Source organism: Rhinopithecus bieti, unplaced genomic scaffold (genome assembly GCF_001698545.2).
Source record: "Rhinopithecus bieti isolate Rb0 unplaced genomic scaffold, ASM169854v2 scaffold_12, whole genome shotgun sequence".
In the NCBI taxonomy this organism is placed as follows: domain Eukaryota; kingdom Metazoa; phylum Chordata; class Mammalia; order Primates; family Cercopithecidae; genus Rhinopithecus; species Rhinopithecus bieti.
In genome coordinates, this window is record NW_016803028.1 from 1,544,328 (window position 1) to 1,556,448 (window position 12,121).

The 12,121-nt window shown below is 40.4% G+C and overlaps 1 protein-coding gene across 1 annotated transcript in view; it reads right to left on the minus strand.

Moving 5' to 3' along the window:
• Nucleotides 1–10,089, minus strand: part of CAPN7 (calpain 7) — a 47,565-nt gene extending 37,476 nt beyond the window's left edge. The window contains exons 1-2 of the mRNA XM_017884148.1: nt 9,714–10,089; nt 4,108–4,216 (exon numbers count right to left, since the gene is read on the minus strand). Of these exons, the coding sequence (XP_017739637.1) occupies nt 4,108–4,216; nt 9,714–9,815 (211 nt within the window). The 5' untranslated portion in view covers nt 9,816–10,089. The remainder of the gene's footprint in view (nt 1–4,107; nt 4,217–9,713) is intronic.
• Nucleotides 10,090–12,121: the final 2,032 nt, after the last annotated feature.

Sequence of the window (12,121 nt, forward strand, 5' to 3'; positions counted from 1 at the left end):
AATGGTATAGCTAATTGTAAAATAGTGTAGCCACTCTGAAAAAACTATTTGGCAGTTCTTAAAAAAGTTAAACATGGAGGTACATCCTATGACACAGCAGTTCCACTTCTGGGTGGAATTCCAAGATAATTGAGAAAACATTTCTATGCAAAAATCTGTACATGAATTTATTTATTTGTTTTTTTTTGAGGCAGAATCTCACTCTGTCACCCAGACTGGAGTGCAGTGGTGCCATCTTGGCTCACCGCAACCTCCACTTCCTGGATTTTCAAGCAATTCTTGTGTCTCAGCCTCCCAAGTAGTTGGGACTACATGTGTGCACCACCACACCCGGCTAATTTTTGTATTTTGAAACCCCAGATATGGGGTTTCACCCTGTTGGTCAGGCTAGTCTCAAACTGCTGGCCTCACCTGATCTGTTTGCCTCGGCCTCCCAAAGTGCTGGGATTACAGGCATGAGCCACTGCATGCACATGAATGTTCTTAACTGCACTATTTACAATAGCCAAAAGGTGTTAACAACTCAAATGTCTCCAAGAACTAATGAATGGATAAAAAAATGCAGCATATCAATACAATGAAATATTTCTCAGCCATAAAAAGCAATGAAGTATTGATACAACCTACAACATGGATAAATCTGGCAAACATTAAACTCAGTGAAAGAAGCCAGATGGCAAAAGGGCCATACATTGGATGATTCCATTTGTATGAAATATCCAGAATAGGCAAATCCATAGAAACAGCAAGATTAGTGGTGACTAGGGGGAGGGAGGAATGTGGATTGACTGCTAACGGTTAAGAGGTTTCTCTTGGGGTGATGAAAACATACTAAAATGAGATAGTGGGGATGACTGCACAACTCTGGGAATAGGCTAAAAACACCTGAATTATATACTTTAAGAGGGTGAATTTTATGGTATGCAAATTATATCTTGCTAAACTTGCTTTTAAGAAAAGTTTGAGATTTTGTTAGTTCTTTAAAGGTACATGCTGTTTTTTTTTTTTTTTTTTTTTTTTTTTTTTTTTTTTAAGATACACGGTCTTACTAGGTTGCCCAGGCTGGCCTTAAACTCTTAAACTCCTGGGCTCAAGTGACCCTTCTGCCTTAGCCTGCCAAGTAGCTGGAACTACAGGCACTCACCACTGTGCCCAGTTTGTGCTGATGTTTTCAAAATTTTAGCCTTCTTAAATGCCTCTCTGAAGTATATACTAATTCCATTCATGAAAAAGATACCAAAGCTCAAAAATGTTGAAATATCTATCCCAGTGTTTCTCAGCCTGGCATTACTGACATTTTGGGCTGGATAATTCTTTGTTGTGGGAGACTTTTTAGCAACATCCCTGGCCTCTACCCAACTAAATCCCAGAAGCATATTCCTTGCCACCCAGCAGCGTGAAAACCAAAAACTTCTCCAGAAATTGCCAAATGTCCCATGGGGGGCAAATCACTTCCTACTGAGAAGCACTGATTTGGTCTAAGATTTCACAGCTACAAGTGAAAGGGTAGAGACTCAACATGGATCTTTTAATTCCAACTCTTGAACTCTGTACTACGATGGTTAATTTTACTTTTTATTTTTCGAGACAGGGTCTTACTCTGTCATCCAGGCTGAGTGCAGTGGTGCAATCACGGGTCAGTGCAGCCTTGACCTCCTTGGCTCAAGCAGTCTTCCTGCCTCAGCCTTTGAGGAGCTGGGACTATGGGCACACACCACCAAGCCCAGCTAATTTTCGATTTTTTGTAGGGATGAGGTCTATGTTGCCTAGGCTGATCTTGAACTCCTAGATTCAAGTGATTCTCCTGCCTCAGCTTCCCAAACTGTTGGGATTACAGGCATGAGCCACTGTGCCGGCCTACACTGGTTAATTTTAAATTATGTTCAAAATTACGGGGAAATTACCTTTCCCCACCCCAAAATCAACTCTCTCTCAGGAGTCTCTCAACTGTCAGCAGACTACCTTGTTTTAAAACTTAGGGCTCGTAACAAGATTTTTATTTGAAAAAGGACTTTTCTGCTTAAAATAATAATTAAATAAGAAAATCCTTTAATTGTCTAGAGATTATACTCCATTTCTTCAACAAAAGCAGAAAGTAGTAAAACAAGCTATGTATATTTTAAAAGTCCTTTTTAAGGCCAGGCACGGTGGCTCACACCAGTAATCCCAGCCCTTTGGGAGGCTGAGGCGGGTGGCTCATGAGGTCAGATCGAGACCATCCTGGCTAACATGGTGAAACCCTATCTCCACTAAAAATACAAAAAATTAGCTGGGTGTGGTGGCAGGCACCTGTAGTCCCAGCTACTGGGGAGGCTGAGGCAGGAAAGCAGCATGAACCCTGGAGGCGGAACTTGGCAGTGAGCTGAGATCGCACCACTGCACTCCAGCCTAGGTGACAGAGCGACACTCCATCTCAAAAAAAAAACAAAAAAAACCAAACTCCTTTTTGGACTTTATTTCACTGGCAAGTCTTTATTCTTCAAAAGATTGGGGTGTCTCATTTGATGCCTGAATATCACATATATATCAATGTTTAGAATTTATTTCCCAAAAATCACATGTAAGGTTTTAGGCTTAGCTGTATTTAATACAAAGAAAGAATAACTTTTAAAATTCCTTAGAAAAAAATGATTCATATTTATTTTTTCCAATTGTCACAAGGATTTCAAGGGTTTAAAGAGCAATCTTACTGGAATCAAGAGCCTATGGCATAAATGCGGTTGACTGTGTGTACACACAGAAGTGAAAGATGGAAATACACCTTTGGTTGCCACAGATTCTACTCCTGGAATAATATCACCATATGATCTCCCCTTTCTAGAGCATTCTGCTTTAACATTTAGTCTAGCATGCTTCAGAAAGGGGTTTCCATGATAGTGCAATGTTGACACTGCTCTCTCTCCACACCTGACGAAGGTCCTCCTGAGGGCATGGACTGTCACTCATCTATTACCCTGTACTTACCATATAGCCAAAACATGTATTCAATACATAGTTGCTGAAATGAAGAAAACTATCTATGAAAAAACAGGGAGATCATGGAAGTAAACATGAAAGACTACCTTCCCTACTTCAAAGATAATTTTATTTGAAAACACTGGTTATGAAACAAAGTTCCTAATTATTGGGCAGTTAAATTTAAGAACTTCATTTACTTGGCTGGGAAAAGAAAGTTCCTTTGAATTTTGTATGATATTTTGAATATATGAATCAATACTTTGTTTCCAGTGATGTTCCAATAACACAGGCAGTATACTTTTCAATACATGCAATTTCTGGGCACTGTATTAAAGTAAACTATCTTGTTTTTAAGGGAACTGTCATAACAAGGAATCCAGTGATTAAATCTACTTTATCCCAATGATGTTGTTGTAATTGCTCATATCTACTCAGAATGAGAGGTAAAAAGTAGCACAAAGTCCATGAGAATAAATATTCTTCTGCTTGTGGCTTTATCAAGCAGCAACAGAAAAAGAGGGTTAAAAAGAGTCCCTAGAGAAATCAATGTATTTGTAAATACAATGTCAACATCAGTTACCTCTAACAAAACTGTGACCATTAAGACTATGTATATTTCTATTATTGTACCTGTTGTGCTGTTTACAAAAATAAATACAAGTAGTTCCAAGTCTCTGCTTACATGTGACTTTTCCAAAATATGGTTTAAAAGAGTTTAGCAAAGGTTTTAAAGTAGAAGACACTGACAGAGAAGACACTGTGAACCTACTGCTGAAGTCTGTAAACAATGAAGAGGAACGGTCACTTAATTTTATAAGGAAGAGAGAGGTGACAGACGTTTTAAAAGCAGACTTTAACTGAATTCGAATCCTAACTTTGCCAATGATAAATTGTTTGAACATAGGTAATTCACCATCTCTGCACTCTGGGAAATTAGGAAACTGGACTATATTATCTATAAGGTTCCTCTTCAAAGATCTACGACTTATTTCTAAATGATTTTTAAAGAGGTGATTACCAAAAGTGGAGTAAGCAGCAACAGAGTGAGAATCAAGATTCAAAGGTAAAATGAAGAGAAACAAACATAGGGGAAAGACATGACGGGAGAAAAGAAAAAAATAGTGACAATTTTAGTAGTCCTTCACTAACCTGCAGAATGTAGAGCTTGAACTCTTTCCAGATACTCAGTTATTTTTTCTTGAATATTTTCTAGGCTTGATCCTGCCATCTCAGCATAAATTAAGGCTTGTGCAGCTTCCTAAAAATGAAAGAATTCAAAGGAATGCAATAGATGTATAACTTGAATTTTCTTTACCACATTCTCATTCAATATTGGTTTCCATGAATGACAAAACAAGAATGTCTTTAAAATATTAACAGTAATTTTTTTCATAAAGTAGTTATACAATCTTCCAATATTTTCTTCAGTATTCAATGTTCTCAATTTTCTTTCTCTTTTCTTTTTTGAGACAGAGTTTCGCTCTGTCACCCAGGCTGGAGTGCAGTGGCGCAATCTCGGCTTACTGCAACCTCCGCCTCCCAGATTCAAGTGATTCTTGTGCCTCAGCCTCCCGAGTAGCTGGGACTATAGGTGTACACCAGTACATCTGGCTAATTTTTGTATTTTTAGTGGAGATTGGGTTCTGCCATGTTGGCCAGGCTGGTCTTGAACTCCTGGCCTCAAGTGATCTGCCCAACTCGGCCTCCCAAAGTGCTGGGATTACAGGCATAAGCCACCACACCTGGTCCAAATGATACTTTTTTTTTTTTTTTTTGCTTTTTCAAAGATGGAGTCAGAATTAGGTGCTAAAAGTCACAGGGCACGTCCAAACAGGAACTTGAACCCTGGACCCTCACATTAAAAGTCTGATGCTCTACTGAAGTAGCTATCCAGGCTCTCTCTCAATTTTAACCTGTCATTGAAAATTTATGAATTCACGCATGAGGAACTGATTATAAACACTTCTTTAGAACAGCTGTAGTTTACATGTTTTGTTTTCCTTTTTCCTTATGCAATAGATCAGATGTAAAACCATATACCTTGAAAATGTGAACTGACTGCAAGTAATTCACACTCAAAAAAATGTGAATTGAGCGTTCAAAGCACTAAAACGAATAACTGCTAAAACAAAATTACCAAGAAAACATTACAAGAGATTATAAAGGTTAAATATCTCACAGTAAAACAGTTTTCTCCACAGAAAATACTGACAAAGGATGACACATTTTAAAGCAGATTTTAGTTGTGTAAATTAAACTTATTTTAATTAAGAAAATCTGGATTCTTCTTCCAGTTATTCCATAACTTCCATAGCCAGTTACACTACGGCTAGAAGGTGGTGTTCCCATTCTCCTCATCACCATTCCAGGAAGGTTATCAATGCTACCACCTAAAAAAGTGAAGAGAAATTTCTACAAGTAACAGCACCTTCTCTGCAGTAACCCAAGCATGTACACTTCATGGGTCATCATGCCTGTTTCCAAAGATGTCATCTACTGAACATCACTTTTTGAATACAGTTATTTGAGCAGGAGTTGTTTAACTGAACCTAACAAAATTAAGAAAAGTGTAGTTTTCAGCCTGGGTAACATGGTGAAACCCTGTCTCTACAAAGTAGTCCCAGCTACTCAGGGAGCTGAGGCGGGAGGTGGAGACTGCAGTGAGCTGTGATCGGGCCACTGCACTCCAGCCTGGTTGACAGAGTAAGACACTGTCAAAAAAAAAAAAAGAAGGAAGGAAGGAAAGAAGGAATGAAGGAAGGAAGAAAAAAGTACAGTTTTAACCACAATGAAAATTCAGCCTAAAGGCAGTAGGGTAGAAAATATATGACTTCCTCAGATTCTGTAACTCAGATATTTCAGAGGATGAAAGTATAACTTTACATGTAAACATTAAATATATCTTAAATACTATCATTATCTAAATACATTATAGCTATACTTAAATCCAATAAATGGAATGTTTTTGATACACGTAAATTATATAAGTATATAATACACATACATTGCCCCTTCAGTTACCTTGTATGTGATTAATTTCCAAATAATTATTTTGCTTTAAAAAAAAAAAAAGGCTCTTTTTACTTAGGAGTCTGAGGCAGGAGGACTGCTTGAGTCCAGGAGTTCAAGACTAACTGGGCAACATAGTGAAATCTCCATTTCTGGAAAAAAAAAAAAAAAATGAGCCTGGTATGGTGGTGCACACCTGTGGTCCCAGCTCCTCAGGAGGCTAAGCATGGAGGATTGCTTTAGCCCAGGAATGGGCTAAAGTGAGCTATGATCTCACCACTGCCCACCAGCGTGGGTGACAGAATGAGACCCTGTCTCTAAAAAAAAAAAAAAAAAGCCAATTTAAAAAATTGCTGGTGCCAATTTTATTTTACTCATTTCATTTATATTCAAAAGTGAAAAGAAAGAAATAGCTTATAGAAAGAACTGGGCAGAAAACACTAAATACTAAACTGATGAAGCTTATATAATTTCTAGAAGTACATACAGTTTTTTTTGGCTTTCTCAAGGATGAAAACTTCTTCCTAAGTGACATATATGTAAGCCTATAGGAAAACAAGGGGCAGTGCACAGTAGTTTCTTTTGCTTTATTAAGATCTGTTCTTATATAGCACTATTTTAACCTGTTATTTGTCAAAGCTATTTCACAAAACACACACAATTTTTTTCTTAAACAATGCCTTGTGAAATTGTCAAAAAAGTCTAAAATGCACCAAATTCTGAAATGCACCAAAACTCTCTAAACATAAAGCAGATTATAATAGAGACCTACTGTTAGATACATCAGAGAGTGATCAGAGTTCACAAAATTTGTACATTTCAAAATAGCTAAATTCAAATGTTCCTAGCATAAATATTAAAGTATAATATTCAGTAATAATTGCTGCACAGTTCAGCTGTGAAGTAGTTAAGGTGATGGCTATCCCAAGTATGCTGATTTACCCTAAAAATTATATTAATGTATTAAATTACCACATGTACCCTGAAACTATGTACATTACATATCAATAAAAAAAGAAAAAAATCAGCCAGGGGCAGTGGCTCACGCCTATAATCCCAGCACTCTGGGAGGCCGAGGCCAGCGGATCACCTGAGGTCAGGAGTTCCAGATCAGCCTGACCAACATGGAGAAACTCGGTCTCTACTAAAAACACAAAATTAGCTGGGCGTGGTGGTGCATGCCTTTAATCCCAGTTGCTCAGGACGCTGAGGCAGGAGAATCGCTTGAACCCGGTAGGTGGAGGTTGCAGTGAGTCGAGATCGTGCTATTGCACTCCTGCCTGAGCAACAAGAGCAAAACTCTGTCTCAAAAAAAAGGAAAAAATAGATTATAAAATGAAAGCAACAAAATGTTAATCTGAAACAAACCACACTTTATTGATAGCACATACACTTGTGAAAAAAATTACTAGTATTGTACAGTATTATCAAAGTCTGATATGCTCTCTAAAAGAAAAGGTGACAATATCATGAGGACACAGCTCCCTCCAAATCTAGCTAGAGCTGCAGGGGTACACTTGCAAATCTTCAGAATTGGAGAGAAGAGAGTGGACTGTAGAAGCTCATACCCTTTGATGCAGCAATTCTGTCCCCGGTAATTTATCCAAAAGAAAATTCAGGCAAAAATTTGCACTAGTCATAAGAGTTAATTATAAGAATATGAACCACATCGTTACTTATGATGTTGAAAAAACACAATGAACTGAATGCCCAAGAGTCTGTAAATTAATTACAGTAAACTGGACAGGCATGGAGGCTCACGCCTGTAATCCCAGCATTTTGGGAGACTAAGGCGGGAAGATCGCTTGACCCAGGAGTTCGAAACCAGCCTGCGCAACACAGCAAGACTCCATTTCTAAAAAAAAAAAAAAATTAGCCAGGTGTGGTTGTGTCCACCTATAGTCCCACTAATTGGGAGACTGAGGCAGGAGGATTTGTTGAGCTTTGCAGTTTGAGGCTGCAAAGAGCTATGATTACTAGGCCACTGCCCTTCAGCCTTGGCAACAGGGCAAGACCCTGTTTCTTAAAAAAATAAAATATGGTACACCCACATAATGAACTACGGTGTAGTTATTACTAAAAACAGTATAAACCAGTTTGTAAAAAAAAGTATATACACATATGCAAAACAAAACAAAACAAAACAAAACACAAAAATATACAGTCACACACCAAATAACATTTCAGTCAACAACAGACTGAATATATGATAGTGGTCCCCTAAGATTATAATGGAGTTGAAAAATTCCCACTGCCTGGTCATGTCATAGCGGTCATAACGTCATAGTATAACACTTTACTCAGATGTTTGTGGTGATGCTGGTATAAACAAACCTACTGGGGTGCCAGTAGTGTAAAAGTCTACCACATACAATTATGTAGAGTACATAATACTTGATAATCAACAATTATGTTACTGGTTTACGTATTTACTATGCTATACTATGTATTGTTAGTGTACTCCTATTATTAAAAAAGTTAACTATAAAACAGTCTCTGGCATGTCCTTCAGGAGATATTTCAGGAGACACTGTTATCATAGGAGATGACAGTTTCAGTCCTGTTATTGTCCCCGAAGATCTCACAGTGGGACAAGATTGGAGATGGAAGACAGTAGTAATATTGATGATCCTGACCCGGTGTATGCCTAGGCTAATGTGTACCTTAGTTTTTAACTAAAGAGTTAAAAAAAAAAAAAATGAAACAAAAAACTTGCCAAATAAAGATATAAAGAAAATATGTTTCTGTAGCTGTACAATAAGTTCGTTTTAAGCTATTACAAGAGTTAAAAAGAAAATTCAAAAGTTTATGAAGTAAAAGGGTTACAGTAAACTAAGGTTAATTTTTTATTGAAGAAAGAAAATTTAAAAAATGTAGCATAGCCTAAGGGTACACTGCTTACAAAGTCCACAGTAGAGTGGAGCAGTGAGTGCCCTAGGCCTTCACATTCTTTCACCACTACTCACCAACTCAGAGCAACTTCCAGTCCTGCAAGCTCCTCTCGTGGGTAAGTGCCCCACAACTGGTGTAGTATTTTTATCTTTTATGCTGCATGTTTACTGTACCTTTTCTATGTTTAGATGCACAAATACTTACCACTGCGTGTAACTGCACACACCACTGAGTACAGCAACATGCTGCGCAGGCCTGTAACCTAGGAGCAACAGGCTATGCCATACAGCCTAGGTATGGAGGAGGCTGTACCATTCAGGATGGTGTAAGCGCATTCTATGGTGTTTGCACTGAACAAAACGGCCTAAGAACACATTTCTCAGAAAACATCAGATCGCTAAGGACGCAAGACTGTATATCAAATGCTATGATAGATGGTTTTTATTCTTTTTAAGTTTATTTAACGAGCATACATTATTTTGATATATATCACAGGCCATTTCCCGCTAGCTGTAAATCAAAGCCACGTGACAGCAAGAATTGGCTACTAACGACCCACATCTAACACCTGCCCCCCCAAGGCAGTTCAACCGTGGGCATCTGCCAGTAAGGGCTACAGCTGGAGAAGCAGTGTCTGCAAGCCGCGACCCAGCCCCCCCCCCCCTCCCCACCCCGCAGCCTCAGCGTGGGCCTCTGCAGTCCGGCTCGCCGCTCCCAACAAGAGGAGGGCCGGGAAGCGAATGAGGAAAAAGAAAAGCCGGGACCGCTCCCTCCGCACCTGGACCCCGCCCCTCGGCCGCAGGCCCAAGCCGGACTCCGACTGAGCAACTCCGACCAAAGCGGCGCGGCCCTACCTTGTAGTAAAACACCGCCTCGGAGTAGCGGCCTTCGTGGTCGCGCTGCACCGCCAGACGGGCGAACTGCACGGCGTCCCGCTCCAGCGCCGTGGCGTCCATGGCGCAGTGGCCCCGCGCCGGGGCCGGGAACTAGGCCCTGACGCAGGACTGCTTTTCGCGGACTGCTGCGGCCCGGCGGCGGCTAGGACTCGGGAGCGCCGCGGAAGGAGCGGCAAAGTTTACTTTGGACGGTGGAAGGAAGAGAGCTCGCCTTCCCTTTGCCGGGCTGGGGCCCAGCGCGACGCCGCGCCCCTCAGTGCAGACCCGACTCGCAGCCCATAAGGCAGCCCCACTTCGCGGCCCCAGCGGCCCTCGCCCCGCCCACCAGCCGCCCCACGCAGGCGCAGCCTGGCCCTCGCGAGCTCCTTAGAAGCTGGGGCGGCCGAGGCCAGGCTCGCGGGACTGCGCGGGCTGTGGGCGGGGCCGGGCCCACGCAGGAGCGGAGCCGCGGAGGCGGGGCAAAAAGACCTGCTGCTGTGTACATGACCGTCGTGGCGCCCGGGATTGGGCGGCTGAGGGCAGGTGCCACGTCCGAGCTGCCCACACACTGCCGTCTGTGTGGCGGTGGCAGTGCAGGGCGAGGCTGTTGCCGTCGACAGTGGGCAGGAGAGGGGTACCAGCCTCACAGATCCTTTCCTCTGTTAAGTGTCCAGGGATGGGCGTAAAGAGCTAAGGAAGAGTGCCTCCCACCAGCATCTGACACATTAAAAAAATGACCGTGAGGACAGAGGTTCTTTCGAGTCATTCTTCGCTTACATTTATTTTCATTTATTTCCCACAAGCTCAATCATGACCCTATAGCCCCCCACTGTGCACCAAGGTCATATTGATTGAATTGTTAACAAACAAGGTAATGTATTTTCAGTTGTACTTATCCTTAGGGTTAACTTGATGCTGTTGTAATTACTTAATTAGGTGATTATTTGATTTATGTCTTCTCTCCCCTAAAGGTCTGAATTCAGCAGTAATAAAAATGAATTAGTGATGGGCACCACCAAATTCATGCTGAGTCAAAGAAGTAAGAATTGAGTACATAATGTATAATTCCATCTATAAGAAACACTAGAAAACACTACAATGTTAGAAAGCAGATCAGTGGTTGGGAAGGGAATTAAGGGCATCTTTTCGGATGATGAGAATGTTTTATATCTCAATGGTGGTGTCAAAATGTATACTTTTGTCAAAACTCATCAAACTACATTTTAAGTGTGTACTTTTAATTTTTGTTAATTATACTATATTTTTTCAGTCATTTGCCCTGCATTTAGAATGGTACTCTAATTTCTTAGTTTCTTTAGGTCTGTTTCTTCACATTTAGTGAATTTCTTAATAACAACGATCTCATCAGGCTGTTATAAAGACACACAGAATTTGATTTTGTGCCTAGAACAAAGATGGTTCTCAAAGTTAGCAACTACAGTTTTATAGCTGAAGCAGGGATGGTTCCTGTGTTTACCACTTTGATCCCAGCATTGAGCGCAAGCCTTGTTCTAGAGCAGGTCTTCAACAAATATTTTAAAACGTTGAATAAGTCAACTCCGCTACTTAAATATATCTAATGTGAGAAAGTCCTTCAGTACATGAGTTCAGACCGTCTGTGTTTCAATCACTGTTTTGCACAAACTGACCCCCAAGCTACAGCAGATAAATACAGTTTTACTCATCACAGGTCTTCTGTTCCTGCTCCCATCACAGCTTATAGAATTCCTAATGTATCTTGAAGGAAGCTTTTATTGCACTCCCGGGTACTTAAGATCTCTTCCTATATTTATTAATATATTCTGTATAAGGAATTGAATCCTTATTCCTTGTTCATGTATTCAGTGAACACCAGACTACTTTGTGCCTGGCACAGAGCTAGACATTGATGATACAAAGACAAATAGAAGACAGACAAGGCAGGGGTAAAGCAAATTGAAACTTCAAAGTATTAATATTTGCAGTCTCAACAAAATTGAGTCTTCCAATCCATGAGCACAGTCAATTTCTCCATTTCTTCAGAACTTCTTTAATTTCTCTCAGCAGTTTTGTAGTTTTCACATGCACGGGCCTTGCATATCTTTGGACAGGTTTATTTCTAAGCAGTTGATATTTTTGATGCTGTTGTAAATGGTATTGCTTATTTAATTTCCAACTGTTGCTAGTATATGCAAATAGCATTGACATTCATATATTGACCTTGTATTCTGTGATCATGAATTATCCAAAAGACTCTGAGAACTTGGTGGTGGAGACTCACTACAGGTGCCTTTGTGGAATGCCTGCCAGAATGTCCAGTACCACCTCCGCCTTAGGCCAGCTCTGTGACAGTGGAATTTATCCAGTGTTAAGCACTCAGAGCTGCATAGTCAACATGTCATCATCCA